This window comes from Armigeres subalbatus, unplaced genomic scaffold (assembly GCF_024139115.2).
Source record: "Armigeres subalbatus isolate Guangzhou_Male unplaced genomic scaffold, GZ_Asu_2 Contig2079, whole genome shotgun sequence".
Lineage (NCBI taxonomy): Eukaryota > Metazoa > Arthropoda > Insecta > Diptera > Culicidae > Armigeres > Armigeres subalbatus.
In genome coordinates, this window is record NW_026942923.1 from 119,428 (window position 1) to 142,566 (window position 23,139).

Sequence of the window (23,139 nt, forward strand, 5' to 3'; positions counted from 1 at the left end):
ACACGCTGATGGTAACTTATTCAACCCCACAGTTGTATTGCCCCATATGGAGATCTTGCCCCACTTTCCCCTACATGCGTTCCTTGTTAACGACACTTTGAACTCGTCAACATCTGACCGTTACGTTGCATCCCATGGGATATATATAAACTCTGTAGGAGTGAGTAACGGTGTATATCTGGTCAGTGAAGCTGACAATATGACGTCGCACCCCGGGAGCGCTGAAAAGCGCATTGAAGCTGATGCCAGTTAAGTCTGAATTATGGTTCTGGCAGCGCACGTAACCCTTTCAGGCCCAAATTTTTTTAAGCGGTATAATGCAGGAAACTTGATATGTTCCATTTGTTTTCGTGATTAATAATGGAAAACTGACAAAATAAGTTGAAAAATATTTTTTCGGGATGTACTAGACCATCCAAACTGTCCTTGAGTCCGGAACTTGGGATCTACAGTTACTATGCAATCTTTTTTCGTCACTTTAAGCTTGGATGTGTATTCAACGATATTCATAACATATTCCTAAAGATCAAGAGACATGGTCAGATGATTTTGAGATATCCTGGATCATCCAAACTGTCTTTGAGTTCAGAACTTGCGATGTACAGCCACGACATTAGATTTTGTTCGACACTAAGAGCTTGGATATGTATTCAATCATGTCTATAACATAATCTAGAAGACAATGAAACATGGTAAGATGGTTTTGGGATATCCCGGGTCATCCAAACTGTCCTTGAGCTCAGAACTTGCTATTTACAGCCACCATTCTAGCTTTTTTCGTCGCTTCAAGCTTGGATATGTATTCAACTATATAGCTTATATATTTGTGAAGATCAGGAGAAAAAATTAGATTGTCTTGGGATATCCTTGGTCATCCAAACTGTCCTTGAGTTCAGAACTAGCGATCTACAACCACAATTACAAGCTTGGATATGTACACACTTAATTTTTTTCGCCGAGGCCGGCAAAAAAATGACCGAGAATCCAACAGCTGAGATGTCGGTAAAAATCTCGGTAAAAGTTAATTACGTAAAATGTGTGAAAACATCCAGCTGTCAAAATTTGCCGTGCCGTTCGGCAATAGGTTGCCGAAGTGCTCGGTAAAGTGCTTTACCGAAATATTGTAAATTATTGTTTTCATTTGTTTATTTTTTCAATGAAACATATTACAAACCAAAGCGTAATGCAACATAAAATATTTATTTATAGATAATAGAATAAGTTTATCAAAAAATTGTACATTTTTTTTTACAAAGTGTCACTTTCATAATAATGCCCGAAAGGTTCAATCAAGATGTCGAGGAATGTTTGATCCTCTGGACACAAAAGCAATATATTCGGAAACTTCTCTGGCTGCAGTTAAAAGATGGCGAGCTGGAAAACCTCTTCCACGGCGATGAATACAATACATATAACGAAAATCGTTGAAAATTCCATTGCTTCTTACAATAAATTGAGTAGGACCAATCATTATGATGGTATGTACTGAAAAAATGAAAATTTAGGCACGAGATAAAGTAAATTTAGATTTTAAAACTTACTTGGAGATATGTTTTAAGCAGCCGTTGTCGGAAATCGATTCAAGTTTTTTCTTTCTTTTTTATTCAACACGTGCTTTTGCGGTGTTTTGACGTTTGTCAAATCTATTTCTCCGAAACTCGGTAAAGTGGATGGTTTACCGACGAAGATCGCAAAACATTCTGCCGAATTTTAGTAGAACATTTAATTAGCTGATTTTCGGTAATTAATTTTAAAATATTTCGGTGAAACAATATGTTTTGACGAAATTCGTTAAATGATTTTACCGAAATGAAATTTGGCTTTTAAGTGTGCAGGCACAGCAGTAGATTTTCCAGGTAACCGTAAGCATTTAAAAAATCCGTACGCTCGACTTTAACGCTGTCACAGTGCAAACATGCTTTAAACTGGGTTATATAGCTTTATATTGCCGAAAAGGCAAAATATAGTGCTAACGGTTACTTTGGGTTGCCGTCACTCAAAGCTCCAATGTATCGGCACCAACATTTCAAAATTTCTCAATGTGATTATTACAGTTGAATATATAAGCATCAATATTTCAAAAGGGCGAAACTACTTTTATAAACAAGAGCTGCTTACGTCGCTCTTGGGCTAACGCAATCCAACATCACTGATGGAAGCAGCGAACCCCCTTCTGTCATTAAATTGCGCTGCATTACGTGGGTGGGCACAGCGACGTGAGAAGCTCTTGTTTGCAAAAGCAGTTTCGCAGCGGATGTAATGAACTAGTTTGACAAGACATTGAAAGACAAGAAACGCTACTTTGGAAGCTTAAGATCGTAGATTCTATGCTAAAAGACAGTATGAATGACCTAAAATATTCCAAAACTGTGTCTGTTAACATTCCAGGAAATGTTATACTCATAGTTGAATACATATAAAAAAATATATGTGACAAAAAATCATTTTTAGTTGCAGTTGATCTGAAGTCTCGAACTCAAGCACAGTTCTGGTGACATATTTAAAAACTATCTTACAGTGTCTTCTGGTCTTACAGGAGATGTTACGCTCGTTGTTGGATATCAAAACTTTGAGCAACAGAAGAAGCCTTCAAAGCAGCTAAAGTCCTGAAAAGATAATGCAGAAAATATAAAAACTATCTGGAGGAGCTGTACTGCACATGCTTAATTATATTTGAACCATTTATTTGAGAATCTGCATATGTTCCATTTTTGTCCAAAATGCGATTTTTATATATTCTGAATCTTCGTCCAAAATGCGTATTCTGGTAAAAAAAATACGAAAAACAAATCACTCACAATCCATTTCTCAAGCCAATACTTCCACATGTGTATCTACAAGAAGTAAGTATGGAGCAGAGGTAAGGTTGATGACTCTTACTCTCCTTGTAACTATAGTTCGATTCTGCTTCTGTCACATATTCCTATTCCTATGCCGCGAATACAACGTGCCCACACATCATCTATTCATCGACTTCAAAGCCGCATATGATCCAATCGATCGGGACCAGCTATGGCAGCTAATGCACGAACACGGATTTCCGGATAAACTGACACGGTTGATCAAAGCGACGATGGATCGGGTGATGTGCGTAGTTCGAGTTTAAGGGGCATTCTCGAGTCCCTTCGAAACCCGCAGAGGGTTACGGCAAGGTGATGGTCTTTCGTGTTTGCTATTCAACATCGCTTTGGAAGGGGTAATACGAAGAGCAGGGATTAACACGAGTGGTACAATTTTCAATAAGTAGATATTATGGCACGTAACTTTGAGAAGATGGAGGAAGCCTACATCAGACTGAAGAGGGAAGCTAAGCGGATCGGACTAGTCATCAACACGTCGAAGACGAAGTACATGATAGGAAGAGGTTCAAGAGAAGACAATGTGAGCCACCCACCGCGAGTTTGCATCGGTGGTGACGAAATCGAGGTGGTAGAAGAATTTGTGTACTTGGGCTCACTGGTGACTGCCGAAAATGACACCAGCAGAGAAATTCGGAGACGCATAGTGGCTGGAAATCGTACGTACTTTGACTCCGCAAGACGCTCCGATCGAATAGAGTTCGCCGCCGTACCAAACTGACAATCTACAAAACGCTAATTAGACCGGTAGTCCTCTACGGACACGAGACCTGGACGATGCTCGTGGAGGACCAACGCGCACTTGGAGTTTTCGAAAGGAAAGTGCTGCGTACCATCTATGGTGGGGTGCAGATGGCGGACGGTACGTGGAGGAGGCGAATGAACCACGAATTGCATCAGCTGTTGGGAGAACCATCCATCGTTCACACCGCGAAAATCGGACGACTGCGATGGGCCGGGCACGTAGCCAGAATGTCGGACAGTAACCCGGTGAAAATGGTTCTCGACAACGATCCGACGGGCACAAGAAGGCGAGATGCGCAGCGGGCAAGGTGGATCGATCAGGTGGAAGATGACTTGCGGACCCTCCGTAGACTGCGTGGTTGGCGACGTGTAACCATGGACCGAGCCGAATGGAGAAGACTCTTATATACCGCACAAGCCACTTCGGCCTTAGTCTGAATAAATAATAAAATAATAACATTTTCCTATTTTGTTGATGTTTTCGCAGTGTCGATAAAGTAGTTTCGTAGCATTTATTTCGAAAGTAAAAACAACCATAAATATTGTTGTTTTCTGATGTAATATTTGACAGTGACAGCCAAAAAGCATGGTTGAAACAAATATAGCCGATAGTTGAATCAACTATCGCGTATGGTTGATTCAATCCTATGTGTGGTTGTATCAACCAAAAATATTGTTATTCATAAATCAATGCAAAAATATTGTTGATTTGAAGCAGAATCAGGTTGATTCTACCACATTTTTTTCTCCGTGTATCTCAAGTTCCGTACTTAAGGACAGTTTCGATTACCCAGAATATCTCATAACTATCTTACGATATACGCGATGTGCGTGATGACCTTCGGTGCTTGCTGCTCCCCTAGCTGTGCCCAGTACGTTATGAGATTGAACGCCGCTCGCTTTGCTCAAGACTATCCAGCAGTGGAGGTGATAGAGAACAGACATTACGTAGATGATATGTTGGTTAGCGTGGACACTGAAGAGGAAGCCATCAAACTAGCTCAGGACGTGAAGTTCGTGCACTCACAGGGTGGGTTCGAAATCCGAAATTGGACCAGTAATTCTCGGCGTGTCCTGGAATGCATGCATGGAAGTACCGACGAGGAAAAAGCTTAGACCTCTCACCACAGATGACAACAGAAATGTACTTGGAATGTGGTGGTGTACCTCTACAGACGTCTTCACCTTCAAGGTCAAATGGGATCGTTACGATACAGACTTGTGGGAAGGTAATCGCCGACCTACGAAACGGGAGGTTCTACGAGTTCTAATGACGATATTTGATCCGCTAGGCCTTATCGCACCATTCTTGATGTTTTTGAAAATACTTCTGCAAGAAATCTGGCGAAGCGGAATCAAATGGGACCAGAAGATTGACGACAATGCCTTTGGCAAATGGTGTAGTTGGCTTAACGTGCTGCCCTTGGTAGAGCAAGTTCAAATAAAACGGTGTTTTTGTCCCCAGCTAGCCCCGAAATACTACGAGGTACAACTACATACATTTGTAGACTCTAGCGAGAATGGTATGGCCGCTGCATGCTACCTTCGATTCGTTCAAGATGAAGCCGTTCACTGCTGTCTAGTCGCCGCCAAAACAAGAGTCGCCCGCTAAAATATCACTCGATCCCACGGCTCGAGCTTATGGCAGCTGTTATCGGAACAAGACTCTCCCGAACTGTACTCGATTCTCTCTCGTTCAATGTGAGCAAACTGTTCTATCACTCTGACTCTCGGGATGTAATCTGTTGGTTATACTCAGATCATCGCCGGTACACACCGTTTGTTGCATGCCGAGTCAGCGAAATATTGGAAGCAACAGAACTAGATCAATGGCGCTGGGTTCCACAAAGCTCAATGTCGCAGATGAAGGAACAAAGTGGGGAAAGCTGCCAGATATGACTAAAGATTCCAGATGGGTTAATGGACCACAATTCCTGCAGCAACCAGAGAAAGAATGGCCATCTCAATTAGCAAGAAACAGCCAGACGGATACGGAGCTTCGCCCCCGTCTTTTAACTCACCATGTCATCTCGAATCCGGCAATTCACGTCTCTAGTTGGAAGCGGCTTATCACGATATTCGCGTTCGTTCATCGTTTTATCGTAAACTGTCCTCGGAAAATACAGAAGAAATCCATTATCTGCGACACATTATCTACGGAGGAGTTGCAGATCGCCGAACGTTCCGTTATACGTCAAGTCCAGCGAGAAGTTTACCCATCCGAAATAGCTGCTCTCAAGGACTCCATGAATGGACCGACAAACTGCATTCCGAAGGCCAGTCCACTGTTCAAACTGACTCCTGGCTAGACGACCAAGGTCTACTGCGAATGCGAGGAAGGATAAGTGCCTGCAGTTTAGCAACCGAAGACGCTAAAACCCGATAATTCTCCCACGTGACCACCACACCACCTCACTCATAATTTCACATTATCATAATAAGTACCACCACATAAATCACGAAACCACGATAAATGAACTCAGACAGAGATACTGCATACCTCGTCTACGTGCGACGTATGCGAAGATACGCTACAACTGTCAATACTGTAAGAATCATCGTGCCGTACCAAGGCCTCCAATAATGGCCGACCTCCCTCCGGAACGACTCGATGCATTTGCACGGCCTTTCACCCATATCGGTATCGATTACTTCGGCCCAATCGAAGTTGCCTTAGGCCGTCGCGTTGAGAAACGGTGGGGAATGTTGATTACATGCCTAACCATTCGAGCCATCCATATCGAAGTGGTGCATACTCTGAGTACCGATTCCTGCATCATGGGGCTCCGTAACTTCGTAGCACGCAGAGGTACACCAAAGACCATCTACAGTGACCATGGAACCTGCTTCATAGGCGCTAGTCGCGAATTACTAGAGGCTGCGACGACAATCAATCAGGACGAGATTATGAAGGAGTTTAGTAGCACTGAAATATCTTGGAAGTTCATTCCACCAGCTTCGCCACACATGGGCGGTAGTTGGGAACGCCTTATTGGTACCGTGAAGCGCAACCTAATGGAAATTCGCCCCCTGCACAAGCCCAATGACGAGATCCTGAGAAATCTTCTAACTGAGATCGAGAACACGGTTAACTCTCGGCCACTAACACACGTCCCGGTAGATGACGAATCTGCAGCTGCGCTTACCCCTAATCACTTCCTTCTGGGGTCATCTGACGGGACGAAGCCCCTATGTGCTCTGGACGACAGAGGTAAAATGCTACGAAGAAACTGGCGAATGTCTCAACAACTAGCTAACCTGTTCTGGAAGCGTTGGCTGAGTGACTATTTGCCAGAAATCACACGCAGGACTAAATGGTACGAGTACCTGAAGCCAATCGAGATTGGCGATATAGTTGTCATCGCAGATCCGAAGTTACCCAGAATGTGTTGGCCCAAAGGTAAGGTCATCCAAACTAACATCAACAGTAAAGATAAGCAGGTAAGGTCAGCAACCGTGAGAACAGTCAACGGAGTATTCGAGCGTCCTGTATCAAAGCTGGCCGTTTTAGATGTAAGATGCGTACAACAGTAAGCTGATCCAATGGTCAGCGTACCTGGGGAGTGTTGAATACGCCCCTAGCGTAAATGCGCACCCTATCACCCAAAACACACATAGATGCAAAGTAGTGATTATGACACACCTTCCCATCCATTATATTGCCCATGATTGAATGCCTTTGTAAGAGCTAGCTTTGTATTCGATCGAGAATCAAAACACGCAGTTTATCGTTGAAAGATTAAAACTAAACTCATAGCTCCTTAGCTCCTAAATTATACTTATTCTATAAAGAAGTGAAATCAAGAAATCGTGCTAATCTACAGAAGTTTACTAGGTAGTATCCTAAATTGAACATGCCTTAAAATCTTGTTATTCTAAACTAAATATCTATTCCACAGTGCTTGCCTAAAGTATCTAAATACTTAACCTAAAATCCTTTCTATATCTATATCTACGTGCAAAGGTAACTACTATTAATCGAACTATTTACATGAACTTATTCAACGGCTATTTTAGTACGGATTTATTTAGTCACACAGCACTAGTTTGTGAGTAGTAGCATATACGACCCCGGTGATTCGAAGCCTAGATTTCTTCCCGTAAACGTAGGACAAACGGGACTAAACGTAAGTGCAAATAGATAAAAACAACATTGAACTTGATTCAGGACGGTGTAAAACCGTTATTTACATTGTAACGATTGTAGTCTGTAAGATGTAATATCATTGCAGGAATATATTAATACTAGGATAAGAACATAAATCCTCTCGTTCCGGTCGTTCCTCACCTGTATTAATATCTCGAAATTCACCCGTCAATTGGTTGGCTAATCTCCAACAATATCTGTTGATACCCATGAGAGGTAATAGATTTAATTGAAGCTTTCAATACTGAAAAAAGATTTTCTTGCAGCTGTAGATCTCAATTCCGAGCTCAATGACAGTTAGGATTGCCCAGAATATCTCAAAACTATCTTACCATATCCGTTGACCTCCCGGGAGGTGTAATGGATATAATTGAATGCATATTGAAGCTTTGAGTATCGAAAAGAACTTCTAAGCAGCTGTAGATCTCAAGTCTCGAACTCAATGACAGTTTGGATTGTCCAGAATATCTCAAAACTATCTTACCATATCCGTTGACCTCCAAAGAGGTGTACTGGATATGAATGCATACTGAAGCTTTGAGTACCGAAAAATTTTGTAATCAGCTGTAGATCTCAAGTCCCGATCTCAAGGACAGAGTTTTGATTGCCCAGAATATCTAAAAACTATACTACGATATCCGTTGACCTCCTGGGAGGTGTAATGGATACAATGGAATTTATATTGCAGCTTTGAGTACCGAAAAAAGCTTCTATGCAGCTGTGGATCCGAAGTCTCAAACTCAAAGGACAGTTTGGATTTCCCAGAATATCTCATAACTATCTTAGCATATCCGTTGTCCTCCCGGGAGATGCAATGGATATAATTTAACGGATTTTGAAGTTTTGAATACCGAAAAGAGCTTCTAAGCAGCTGTAGATCTCAAGTCCCGAACTCAAGGACAGTTTGGGTTGCCCAGAATATCTCAAAACTATCTTACTATATCCGTTGACCTCCCGGGAGGTGTAATGGATATAATTGAATGCATATTGAAGCTTTCAGTACTGAAAAACGATTTTCTTGCAGCTGTAGATTTCAAGTCCTAAACTCAAGAAATGTTTGGATGGCCTAGGACGTCCAAGGAAGTTAAAAAATAGTTTATTGTACATCACAGTAACTCTACGGATACGTTTGAATAAAAATCTTATTTTGAAACAATACAATGCGCTGCCAATACACCTATGTTTTTTTTCTTTCGTAACTTGTCGTAGGGCCTTGATCGCCCATTCCTGATATTTTTCCCTAACAGGGGAGTTGATTTCAATCAATTTTGCTGAAGATTATGTTCACTTTTATCCATCGTGCGATTTTATACATCCATTTTTCTGTTAGGGTCATATATGACCCCGTGGGCCTGAAAGGGTTTAATGGACGAAAGATTAGGCTCCTTACTGAGGAAAACCAGCTGGCGGAGCGCCAGACTGCACAGAACTCCGAAGACGCATGGCCGTCACTGCTGCAACTCCTGAGGTCAGTAAGGTCAAGTTGGAATCCGATCTGAAAGGAGCTAGTGCCACCAGAGGAAGGATACGGTCAAACGTCGGGAGCAGGAAAACGGCGACCCTAAGGACCCTAAGTGTCCCCACCAAAAAAGTGTGCTAAAGTTCGCATAGAGGAAGACCTTCCATGGAGGGAGTTTGTGAATCCCCAAAAAGGCACAACGGCTGAGATAGAGAGAGAAAAGGGCGGTTGCCAAGAAGGGTGCGAAAGGTGCACCTTCCAATGGCCGCAATCGAAGGGACAGAGGCGAGGCAATTTTATAATCAACATGCGTTTGTGGTGATGCACCTATACACTTGCAAGTTGTGCATACCTATTATATGCTTACCATACTCTGTCAGATGTGACGGTGATATTGTCTTCAGTTTTTCATCACGTTCGCGTGCATTAGACGGTGCGAAATATATATATTAAATCAAAGTTTAATTTTGGCCTTTCACTCCACTGCCGTTCCGAGCTTCCCACATTGGTGACCGTCGACGCGAGGTTTACTTGTACCACCGAAAACAGTTTCGCGAGATCGGGAAAAATACGCAGTTTCAGTGAAAAAAGAGCTGAATTTTCTTCGTCCGGACGCCATTTTGAAAATGACCGAACAGAGAACTGCAGCCAGTCATCCTGGATTTAACGTGCCTCTGCCACCTTCACGTGAAGCTACCTTGCCGCATTCTGCCGCTGCAGTATCCGTGAAGTTGCCGGAATTTTGGAGAACGGACCCTCTCATGTGGTTTGCCCAAGCTGAGGCCCAATTTGCCTTGGCTGGAATCCATAATGATCAAACCAAATTCTACCACATTATTGCCAAGGTAGATCAAACGGTGCTGCGTCATATTTCGGACATCGTTGCTAACCCTCCTGCAAACGATAAATATAATGCTGTAAAGCTGCGGTTAATCTCTCGCTTCGAGCTGTCGGCGCAAGAAAAATTCGAGAAGCTTCTAAACTCTTGCGATCTAGGGGACATGCGACCGTCTCATCTTCTCGCCAAAATGCAGGAGCTAGCTACAAATCTCAACGTCAACGAAGAGCTGATGAAAATGCTGTTTATGCAGCGTATGCCAACAAGCATCCGAGCAGTTTTGGCAGTTTGTGAAGTTAAACTGGATCAACTAGCTGCAATGGCGGATAAAATGATCGATTCATCCGGCCCACAGGTGACTGCCGTGGCTCTTCCTACAACCAGCCACAGCTGCAGGATCTAGAATCAGAAATAGCTGCTCTCACAAGTGAAATTCGACGATTGAAAGCCGATCCGAATCGCGGAAGAACTCGGTCATTGTCACGTCGCCGAAATGATTCGCAATCTTCGCAGGACATTTGTTGGTATCATCGTAAGTTCCGAGCTGCCGCCCAGCAGTGTCGATCTCCGTGCCGCTTTAGTAAGTCAAAAAACTAGATACCTTCTTACCGAAGACGGCAGAGGTAGGAACGGAATCGAGTAGCAGCCGTCTAATTATTTTCGACCGAACAGCAAATACACGATTTTTGGTGGACACCGGATCAGACCTCTCCATAATACCAGCAACGTCAAAAGAAAAAAATGCAGTGCCACTAAGTGGCGTTTGCAGGCAGCAAACGGAACTGTTATAAATACTTTTGGACAACGTTTCGTAACAACCGATATGGGTCTTCGCCGCCGTTTTTCTTGGAACTTTGTAATTGCAGATGTAAGTACACCCATAATCGGCGCTGATTTTCTCGCCCACTTTGGGATCATTGTTGATCTCAAACGCCGCCGACTCATCGATTCAACTACAAACCTTCATTCTATTGGGGGGTTAACAACGCCAAAACTCTACAATGTGACCACAGTAGTTACCGAGCACCCGTTTAGAGATATACTTGAAGAGTTCCGACAGGTAACATTGCCATACACTCTGCGCTCTGAGGTTCAACATGACGTGACGCATCATATCCAAACGAAAGGACCTTCGTTATCTTGCAAGTCGCGTCGCCTTTCTCCGGACAAACTGCAAGCCGCTAAACAGGAATTTGAAACAATGTTGGAACTTGGAATATGTCGTCGTTCAAGCAGTTCGTGGGCTAGTCCGCTGCATTGTGTACCGAAGAAAAATGGACAATGGCGATTTGTTGGCGACTACAGACGACTCAACGCAGTGACTGTACCAGATCGATATCCAGTTCCACACATTCACGATTTGCTGTATGCGTTGCATGGTAAGTCTATATTTACCACACTCGATTTAGAGAGGGCATACCATCAAATTCCCGTGGAAGAGTGTGATATCGAGAAAACAGCAGTGATTACACCATTCGGACTGTTTGAATTCACGAGAATGCAGTTTGGGTTGTGTAACGCATCTCAAACCTTCCAGCGATTTATGCATAAGATTTTTGGCGATCTCGATTTTGTGACGGTTTTCGTTGATGATATTTGTATTGCTTCAGTTAACGAGGAGCAACACCGTGATCACGTTCGGCGAGTTTTAGAACGTCTCCACAGAAATGGACTGGTCATCAACCCTGCCAAATGTCGATTTGCACAGCGTGAAGTGGAGTTCCTTGGGTATCTCGTTAGTAAGGATGGTTTACGACCTATGCCGGACCGAGTAGAAGCACTGCGGGAGTTCAAGTTACCAGGTATCGTAAAGGAACTTCGACGATTCCTTGCCCTAATAAATGGCTACAAAAGATTTCTTCCACATGCCACAGATCAGCAAGCGGCCCTACGCAAGCTTATACCGGGAAACCGTAAAAACGACAAAAGGAAACTCGTTTGGTGCGATGAGTCAAGGGCAGCCTTCGAAAGTTGCAAACGGAGCATCGCAAATGCAGCTCTCCTACACTATCCCGACCCAACGAAACGATTGAGCCTAATGGTGGATGCATCCAATACGTCGGCTGGCGCCGTACTCCAACAATTTGACAACGGCAAATGGAATCCTCTTGGTTTTTTTTCGCAAAAGTTTACGGATGCTCAAACCAAGTATTCTACGTTTGGCAGAGAATTGACTGCAATCAAATTATCAGTTCAGTACTTTCGATACTTGATTGAAGGGAGAGCATTCACCATCTTTACCGATCATCGACCGCTAACTCATGCACTAGAATCTTCGAACAACAATCGTTTGCCACACGAAGAAAGGTATCTGAGGTATATTTCTCAATTCACATCAGATATTCAGCACGTGAGTGGCAGTAAAAACGAAATAGCCGACGCTCTTTCTCGGGTTGCAATTATTTCTTTTCCATCATCCCTAAACTTTGAAGAAATTGCGAGAGAACAAGCAGTGGACGAAGAGTTGAAGAAGCTAATAACTGATAAGCCCACATCATTACAGCTGGAACTCAAACCATTGCCACACACACAGACGCAAATCTATTGCGACGTGTCGCAAAACGATCGTGTCCGCCCATACATTCCAAAAAAACATCGTCTGGTTGTTTTAAACACCCTACATTCAATTTCTCACCCAGGAGTCCGTGCAAGTCGTAAGCTAGTAGCTCGTCGATTCGTTTGGCCATCAATGAACAAAGACATAAAAGCTTATGTACAGTCCTGCGATAGTTGTCAGCGATCCAAAATTCATCGACACACATCATCACCATTGCAGCACTTCGATGTTCCTAAGGTCAGATTTCAGCACATCCATCTTGATCTTGTTGGTCCACTCACGTCATCGAATGGTAAGCGCTATGTTTTGACCATGATAGACAGATTCACCAGGTGGCCAGAAGCAATTCCGCTATCAGACATGACTGCAGAATCGGTTGCAAATGCTTTCATAACTGGTTGGATATCACGTTTTGGAGTTCCGGAAACCATAACAACTGACCAAGGCCGACAGTTCGAGTCGGATCTGTTTCGGGAACTCAGTCATCTACTGGGGATAAAGCGGATACGGACGACAGCGTACCATCCTCAAGCAAACGGTATGATAGAACGTTTTCACAGAACAATGAAAGCTTCTATTATGTGCGTTGATTCGAAGCATTGGAGCGACAAACTTCCGCTGATTCTTTTGGGACTACGATCATCGTTCCGAGAGGATATGAAATGCTCTTCTTCTGAAATGGTGTATGGACAACCCTTAAGACTACCAGGCGAGTTCTTCGAAGTACACTCAGACCAAGGAACTGACCGCTCTGAGTTTGTTCGACAACTGAGAAATTCACTACAAAAGCTCAAGCCGGTTAGCAGCAGTAATCATTCCAAACCCAAAGTGTTCGTTCCCAAGGACTTGTCTACTTGTGACTACGTTTTTGTGCGTGTCGACCACGTGAAGCGTCCATTGCAGCCGCCCTACGAAGGACCGTTTGAAGTAATCGATAGAGACCAAAAATTCTTCAACGTGCTAATCGCCGGACAGAAAAAGCGGATTTCTATTGACAGAGTTAAGCCAGCGTTTATTTCCATCGAGTACCAACAACAATGTACGGACAATGACGAGAAAACCAAAGTTACAACTTCGGGACATCGGGTTCGATTCCTTGTGTAACTGGAGGGGGTCCTGTGGTGATGCACCTATACACTTGCAAGTTGTGCATACCTATTATATGCTTACCATACTCTGTCAGATGTGACGGTGATATTGTCTTCAGTTTTTTCATCGCGTTCGCGTGCATTAGACGGTGCGAAATATATATATTAAATCAAAGTTTAATTTTGGCCTTTCACTCCACTGCCGTTCCGAGCTTCCCACACGTTCAATAAGAAAAACAAATGAAAATGCCAATCTTTCTCTGTACTTTATAACCTCTTTTGTGTAGCTGTCTAAATGATTTAGATAGTTTCTAATAGGTATACAGAAAATTGTCTACTTACCACTAACACGTCCCCGATCGCTTGACCCATCAGTGGCGGCGAAGGACTCATGAACGCCGTCGTCAGTGCGTAAGCCGCAAACACGACCGACGCCAACGATATCGACGTAATTGCCCGTATTGAAGTGTGAGGCAGAAAAACTGCCAGGAAGCACGCCACCGGATTGGCCATCGTGCTCAATGTGACCGTCAGATGGTACGCCACATTTCCGTACGGTAGACATGAGTACGATTGTATACTAGGGAAGATTCCGTTCCCGAACATGCACAAGATGCCCAGCAGAACCATGAGATAGGTATAGTTACGATTCGAGAGGATTTTGCTCTTCTCGAGCTTTTCAGATGTTTGTTCGGTCGTCGAAACCGAATCTGCTGACGATTGACCGGTTTCGTAGGTGTAATCGTTGCCGTGATTGATCACCACAGCTGCGTACTCCTTTCGGCAACGCGGATGACTATCGAGTATCGTGAAAGCAACCGTACTGATGATCAGCACCACAAACACAAAGATGAAGTACTCCATCGATCCAAACCGTGGAGGTGGCGTGTAACTAATAAACGAGGGCGCATCTTCATCCGTTGAATTATTCGGTATGCACTCAGCGTTACCTCCAACGCCCTGGATCAGTGCAACAATACTCGGTAGAAACCCACTGAGCCCCTCCCCAATCAAATAGGTGATTAAATAGATTGTCCGGAATCGTCCCATGTAAGGCATGAACAGCACCGAACTTGTGCAACCGACCAGTGCCAGTGCAAAAACACACACAAATATCGCCACAGATCGATCGGCACCGAACACGTACGCCGTCACTTCGTACAGGAATGCCATACAAATGGCACCCACCGTACCGATCACCAACACCGCGTAGATCATGTACGAATCCTTGAAAGCCCGGACCTTCTGCAGCCCGGTGTAGATGAGCGGGCCCACATTTCCGAGCTGGGTGATGACCACCATATACGACGGCAGATTCCATCCTTCCGGAGCGTTAGCCACCAGCAGCGGAAGCTGCACGTAGCTCGAGTTCACTCCGATCCACGCTCCGACACCGAAGAGTATCGCCAGCAAGTCCACCAGCAGACTGCGGCCCTGGAGCGTTTCCCGCACGCCCGTTAGTTTACTCTTCATTGTCTGCGGTTTGCGCAGCAGGCAGCAACTTTCAGTCAGCACGGACGACGACGGACTGCAACGAAACGGGAATGGGATAGAGTTATTGCGGTCGTTAGCAAAATTGAACAAGGGTAGAACGATAAAGACCTTGTGATATGGTCTATACAGGTTAATAATGAAGCGATTAGATAACGACCGATACCTGCACCGGCTGAGTCTGGATTCAATAATAGGATTGCGTCTGAGTGATTTTTGACAATGGTTGACAATGGTACCGTTGCCGCGCCGGTTACAGAGAAAATTTAATTACCAAGATGACAATATTTTATTGTTTTATTTCTATTTATGAAGTTTCGACGTCAAGACCACCCCGCTAGATACCAGCATATCTGCATTTATGAAATATTAACAAAGGTTTTTTTTTATAGGTACGACCTATTGACGTAAATTAGAAATCATGCAAACTACCATGGCAACACACTACGTAATGTAATGCCACTTTAGATTAAGGTTTCGTCATTAAAGTTGTTCAATAAAATGACTCAAACCATTGCGCATCTGTAATAAAGCTCCGGCGTCTTAAACCTAAAGTTTGGAACTTGAGATTTGCTTTTTAAGAGAAAAGAATACTCTCTTAACTACACGTTTATGTATTAACAGAAATGGTTAGAACTAAACTACAGTGTACTAGATCTTGCCTTATAGATCTATACTTATAGGATTTTATAATCTAAGGATATTTGCCCAAGTTACCCATATAATTTGCCAAAGTCCGAATTCAGATATCTACCGCTTATTAGGTCTAGACTAATACGCGTCGAAATCAAATCGGAAAATCCGCAGTCGAATTTGATTTGCTATCGTCAGTAATATTCAATGCACTCCATATAATGCAGCTCGTTGGGCATTGTTAAAGTCGAGAAATAGTCATGATAACCTCGCTAATTACACCCATTTAAATCGTTTACTCTGGTAGCAGATAAGATTAGCAACAATGTTGGGAATGAATGCTGTCCAGGAGCGTAATTTCAAGCCCTAATGAGTTTCGGTGTACTTATCATGAAACAGTTCAAAGGTGATGATAAGTTCGGACCGAACATTGATCGTGATTTTTTTTCAAGAGTTTAAATTAAACTTTGATGATACAGTGTCCAGCCAAAACATCAAACATTTATTTGTAATTCGAATGAGCATCACAAGCAATGTAAGAAAATTCTAATGGAATCCTACTTGTTAGTAATGACGTATGTCCGCTGAATTTTTCATATGGTCTATTTATATTCAGTTTCTTTCAATAAATCATAATACGACCAATGTTGAATCAAAGCGCAAATCTCAGATCGACAGTAGTGTGACCTCCTGATCTTGCGATTGCAAAATGATCGCTACTTTACTATTACATATTACCGTTGAGGAAACTTCGCTATTTAATTCAGAAGCGGCTTCATGTTACTTTGTTGTGATTTTCCGTAAACAATTTGTAAAACTATTTCAATATTATTTCCGATAAGGAGGTTCTACAATCGAATGTAAACCGCTGAGATCAGACATTTATCTGTTTTCAAATATCTGGTTTACAATGAATTACATCCCCGCAACTACCACGTCGTAGCGCTTCAGTAAATCTTCTGAACAGGACAGGAAGTGTAAAAAAGCGGGCATCAAGCTGCTATTTTCTTCCAAAGTTGTGGCACTACCAACGAGCTAGGAACCGGCTTCAAAGTGCTGGGCAAGATGCGCCATCACGTGAATGGATGGCAGCCAACGACATTGATATAACAGCCCGTAACTTTGCTGACCGGACTTGTCATCACTGCGTCGAAGAAGAAGTACATGATAGGAAGAGGCTCAAGAGAGGACAATGTTAGCCATCCACCACGAGTTTGAATCGGTGATGACGAAATCGAGGTGGTTGGCGAATTCGTGTATGTACTTGGGCTCCCTGGTGACCTCAGATGGGGCTACCCTAAATGGCATAATGCCATTTGGCATAACGATTTGAATACCCCAGGAGTCATTTGGCAAAAGGACTATTTGGCATACCGAATGGACCGAATGTAATGGGCATGCGTGTTTTAATGAGGAATTCACCCTTTCGTAAATTCGTGATTTTTTTTTTTTGAGGAATGATGAACATGAAGACCGTGCATTTCGTAGTTGCTACTCCATGATTTACGTCAGATGCAATAAAAGTGCATCTAAATGTGCAGCGCAATGCAGCTGTCATTGAGTTTGACATCAGTTTGAAGTTTAGCGGTCCGATAACTACAAAACTGTTGCAACTATCGAATTGCAGTTAAAAAGCATTGCAGTTAAATGACTTGCAGTTATCGAACGTCTACTGTACTGAAATTTCATGGTTGTTTTAAAAATGAAGCGTAGTCTACGAAATAGTAATTTTTACCACGGATTTTTTTCTGTGTATCCATACCTTTAACGGTCGAAAAAACTGTTTCAAACACGCTTAACTTTTTTGTGTGCGCATTATGCCAAATGTACTGTGTTTGACACATTTTTTCATGGGAGCAGCAGGGACTATTTCCAAGGGCTTTACGACCCCTCCCCACGGCCTCTGTGAGATAGGTAGCCTGCCTAGGATGTGGTGGGGCTTGGCAGTGGGCTCTGTTAAACCTCTACAAAAAGCTGCATGTGTCCGCAAGCAGGCCCTATCAAAGCGACCGTGTGCCGCTCAAAGCGCACATGAGCCCAGGGAGTGCCAATTGGCACATCAGGATCAATGCTAGCGAGATTCTGATTATGGCATTCTGGCCGCGTGTTAACGGACCTTGTCTTGGATAGCATAGCATAGCATAGCATAGCATATGTGATTGTACAAATCGTGGGTGGCTATACAATGCTCAATTCAAGCTCCATCTGGAATAAGGGCGAATGTCGCAAGAGAAGACTCTCCCCGTCGACCCTCCCTCCCTTAAACAAAAGTGACAAGCAACAGATATCTCTGTGGTTTATCACTTCAGAACGAAAGAAAACAATGCGAACTTGCATTCTGAGATGATAAACTGCAAAGAAACTCCCTGCCTGTCACTTTCATTCAAATGAGGGGAAGTCGACGAAGAGAACCCTCTCCCGCGACACCCGCCCCCTTACCAGACAGAGCTTGAATTGAGCAATCTACTGTATATTGTCGCAAATTGGTACTTGGGATTAGTACCTTTTCCTATACAGTAGCAGTTGTATACCTGGCCACGTCCTTACAATCACGGAAGGAAGGGAAGGAATGTTAGTTCAACATCTACTAGTGAAGATGCAGGGAACCCATACTACCTTCATAGATGTCTCGGGAAGGAAAATTTGTGTTAGTGGGAAAGGTGAATAATAAGGAGCTCTATTCGACAATATAGAGCGTTTGTCAATAACAATATATGCTGTAAAAGTAATAAAATATATTCATCAATTTACTTACGAACCGTCCTAAGGGAAAAACAAAACAAAACACAAAATTTCGGCAAATCGCGCGATCGTTCTGCCGTCCGAAACAAGAGCCAACACGCACTGAACTAATTAACTTTATTACCGTGTTAACGGACCTTGTCTTGGATATCGTAATATTGTGAAAGCGAGGGCTGGCAGTCTGACATTCTACTCTCTTAGTAGAGCCGGGTGACACTGACTCGAAACGGCGAGTGGGATAATGGCTAGGTTGTCTTCCGTCCCCCAAAACCGTGGCAGGCCTTGTAGCATCATGCCACCAAGCTTTACCTGCTGGATGGGATTATGCCCTTTCCTAACTTGCGCTGATCTGGCTCTGAACATGTAAGTGTCAACCCTTACATGGCAAAGATAACCATGGGATCATTAAAGGCGACCACTCCAGTAGGATTTGACGGCAGCCACAAGGGGAACCCAAATACAATAGTGCTGTCCAATGAGCAGCTCGAAGTAGCTCGAGGTTGTTCCCGTCCTGCTCGTTCTTTTTTGTTAACAAATGGGCATGAGCAGGACAGGGAGAAACTTCGAGCTACTTCAAGCTCTCATTGGACAGCACTAATGAGTGAAGCTAAAAATAATCCTTTTGGCGATGCGTTAGGCATGGAGGTTGTTGTGACGGTTTTCTCTGGCTCGAAATAAACTGTTTTGAAAGCAGTGATCATTTTGCCTCGACAACATCGGTTGTTTGCGAAGCGGATGCACCGTGCGCCGGGTGCGCACAACTTAGGGTTTCTCGATGCTGAGTGGTAGCGGTGCCAACATACCCCCTCCCCGTATCTCTGGTGGGGCCTCTGCAACGCCGGAGTTACCGTCCTGGACCTCCAGCACAGATAGATTCGTCACTGGTATCCTAAACTTACCCTTAAGCGTCTGCACCATCGCTTGTCGAATTCGGCCGTCCGCCTCCGGGCAGACATCTAGCACGATGCCGCGGATCCAACTCTTCCGCACTGCGTCGTCCGCGATATACACCAGATCACCGCTTGCTAGTGGTGGCACGTCTGAATGCCACTTTGTCCGCTGATTTATTGACGGCAAATACTCGGATACCCACCGAGCCCACAGTTTGTCCGCCAGACGCTGCGACCGCTTGTATCGGTCTCGAAGTGCATCGGCTTCGCTCGTAGGCGGAATAGAATGGTTTTCACCGATCGTACCGACGGCACGAACAAAATGGTTTGGCGTCAACGCTTCTTCTGTTCCCGGTTCCAGGCCGACGTATGTTAACGGCCGGGAATTGATTAGGTCTTCAGCCTCCGCAATCGTTGTCAGCAACACTTCGTCGGTTATCGTTCTCCCGTCGTTCAGCACGCTTAGTGCTGCCTTCAGGGACCGGACCAATCGCTCCCAAACACCACCCATGTGAGGTGCGCTGGGCGGGTTGAAATTCCAGCGGGTTCTGGAATCCGTGAACTCGTCTTCGCACTCGATGCCGATCTGCTGTACGATTGTCTTGCTCGCTGCTTGGAAGTTCGTGCCGTTGTCTGAGTAAAACTCTAACAGCTTTCCTCTACGGCACACGAACCGCCGTATCGCCATCAAACACGCTTGAGTCGTCAAGCTGTGAGCGATCTCAAGGTGGACAGCCCTCGTTGTCATACATGTGAATAGGCAGATGTACCTTTTCTCCGATCTGCGACCAACCGTGACAGTAAGCGGCCCACAGTAGTCCACGCCGGTATGGCTGAACGGTGGCAAATGCGGTATTACGCGCGACTTTGGTAGTGGAGCCATCCTTGGGTTTGTCGGTCGACATTTCTGCACCTTACACCAGACGCAGGCTCTCCCAATCCTCTTCATCTCTACTCGTAGGTTCTGTACGTAGAAGCGCTGTCGAATTTCATTGACGGCAGTCTCTACATTCCCGTGGGCTACCCGCTGGTGATAGTACTCAAGCAGCTTGTCGGTCAATGGGTGCTTTTTCGGCAAAATAATCGGGAATCGCAGCTCGAATGGCAGCGATGATCCTTGCGCTATTCTGCCCTCCATCCGTAGTACGTCTTCGGCGTCCAGGAAAGGACTCAGGGCGTACAGGCTGCTTGTCTTCTCCACTTGGTGGCGCTGCTCATTATTTTTTGAGCACGCGATTCTCGTCTACAAAGCAATCAGCTTGAGACGATCTCCAGAGATACACCTCCGCCTTCTGGTACTCGTCTCGCTTCAGTGGCACTATTTTCGTTTGCACATTTTCTTTGACCACGCTCCTAATTCTTGTAGCGGCCGGAACGGCCTCGACTTCCAGCCCATCTCGTTTTCTTCTGCAGTTTGATGCGAATCGGTAAGCACACGCCACCGTCCGGACTAGGACCTTCCACTTAGAAAACCGCAGCAGGTCTACTACGGACTCAGTTACTGACATCTCATGGAAGTGCAAGCACACACGGGTTTCCTCGTTGGTGTTCGGTGTAACTATTTCTTGCGCCGGCCAACAGCTTTCCGGCTGGTACAGGAACTCCGGACCGCGGAACCATGGTCCGTCTGATCGCAGGCTGTGCGTTTTCTCCCACTTTGTCAACGCGTCGGCTACGTTGGACTTCGTTGGAACCCAATTCCATTCTGCAAGCCTCGTTAGGCTATGGATTTCGCCTATCCGAAATGCCACAAACTGCTTATACCGACGGTGGTCGGAGTGAATCCACGACAGCACAGTCTTCGAGTCGGACCACATGAAACGCTGCTTTACCTCTAGTGAAAGGATTTCGCCGGCGGAATTTGCCAACCTTGCTCCCAAAACTGCCGCTTGCAGCTCCAGACGTGGTATTGACATGTGTTGCAATGGTGCCACCTTGGACCTCGACATCATGAGCGAACACAACGGTCCGGTGGCTGTCTCTATACGGATGTACGCAGCGGCGCCGTACGCGTCCTGGCTTGCGTCTACAAATACATGCAGTTGCAAACTGTCATATTGCAGCGAATATCCGCCACAAAAATAGTAGCGTGGAATGCGGACTTCGTCGACTTCCGGGAGCCTTCGGATCCAATTATTCCATTTCTCCGCGGACTCTTCGCCGATCTGCTGGTCCCACTCACATCCGCTACGCCACAAATCTTGGATCAGCAGCTTCCCGTAGAAAGTGAAAACAGACAGCAGTCCTAACGGGTCGAAAAAGCTCATCACGCAGCTCAACACGATCCTATTCGTTGGTAGCTTCTCGCCGGACAAGAACGGCACCAGATCGACTCTTGGTTTGGTGGAAAACGAAAACTCGTAGCTCGCAGCGCTTTACACGATCCCCAAAACTCGCTCGGATCCGCACTCCTTATCTCGGTGAACCGTATGCACTGATCCTTATTACATTCTCCAATGGCTTCCAGGAAATCTTTGGAGCCAGAGACCCAGTTGCGGAGCTCGAAACCACTTCTGGAATGGACGTATCGTACCTCCTTCGCCCGCTTCACTGTTTCCTCGATCGTGTTCGCGCTATCAAAATAGTCGTCAACGTAGTGGTTTTCGACGACGGCCACCGCCGCCGCCGGGAACTGTCCCGCAAACTTCTTCGCGTTCAGGTTTTTACGAACTGCGCCGAACACGGTGAACTCGTTGACCCAAAGGTCACCACGTACATCACATACACAGTTGGCTTCTCTGACGTATCGTTCCGGAATAGGTATCTTTGTGCTCGCTTATCTTCTTCTCTAATCCGCAGCTGATGGTACATCTCTCTTATATCCCCTCCGAACCGACTTCTCGCTCCCGAAACTTACAGATCACTGCCGGCAAGGCAGTCAGCATATCCGGACCCTTCAGCAACTTTGAGTTGAGTGACAATCCTCTTACTTCCACTCTGGCGTCCCACACCAGACGATTCTTCTTTTTTCTTGGATTGTAGACGATGTTAAGTGGGACATACCACACCTTGCTGCAATCCAATGCTATCAGCTCTGTCTCTGTCGCTTCGTGCGCGTAGCCTTTAGCGAGAAGATCGGCGATCATGATGCGAACTCTGGCATACAGCTCGGGGTCCTTCATCAGGCGTTTCTCCAGACACAACAGTCGCTTGACTGCCATAGGGTAGCTGTCGGGAAATTCGGTATTGTCGTCCTTCCATAGCAGACCCGTTTCAAATCGATGACCGATTCTTCTAGTAGTCTTCTTCAAAATCTCCTTCGCTCTTCTATCTTCTTTTGGCTCCGGGAGCAAGGCGATGGAAATGCCGGACTCCTCCAGCGTATAATGGCTCTTCAGGAGATCATGCAACTCCTGATTTGATACCAAGCTACATGAATGGTATCCGACGATTCCGTTGTTCGCATTCTCCGATCCTGTCGGCCCATATACAGACCAACCTAGCTTCGACCTTACGGCTATCGGCTCCTCTGGTCGACCAATTCGCGACTCGAGCGGCGCGTAAAGGTGAATATCCTTCAGCCCGATTAAAATCTGTGGAGCGGCGTGCTGGACATCTGCGATCGGCAGACCTCGGAGGTGCGCGTATTGCTTCACTACTTCTGAAACATCTATCGTATGCCGTGGTAGCTTCAAGCTATCCACCGTGTGGGCGCTTTTGATTATAAAACGTTGTGCAGATCCTTTCGCGGA

The 23,139-nt window shown here is 44.9% G+C and overlaps 1 protein-coding gene across 8 annotated transcripts in view; it reads right to left on the reverse strand.

Moving 5' to 3' along the window:
* The window catches only part of LOC134203747 (solute carrier family 52, riboflavin transporter, member 3-B-like), a 55,680-nt gene that overhangs the window by 6,730 nt on the left and 25,811 nt on the right, over positions 1 to 23,139 (reverse strand). For all 8 annotated transcript variants that reach the window (XM_062678609.1, XM_062678607.1, XM_062678606.1 and 5 more), the window contains exon 4: positions 14,034 to 15,219. In XM_062678609.1, the coding sequence (XP_062534593.1) occupies positions 14,034 to 15,219 (1,186 nt within the window). The remainder of the gene's footprint in view (positions 1 to 14,033; positions 15,220 to 23,139) is intronic.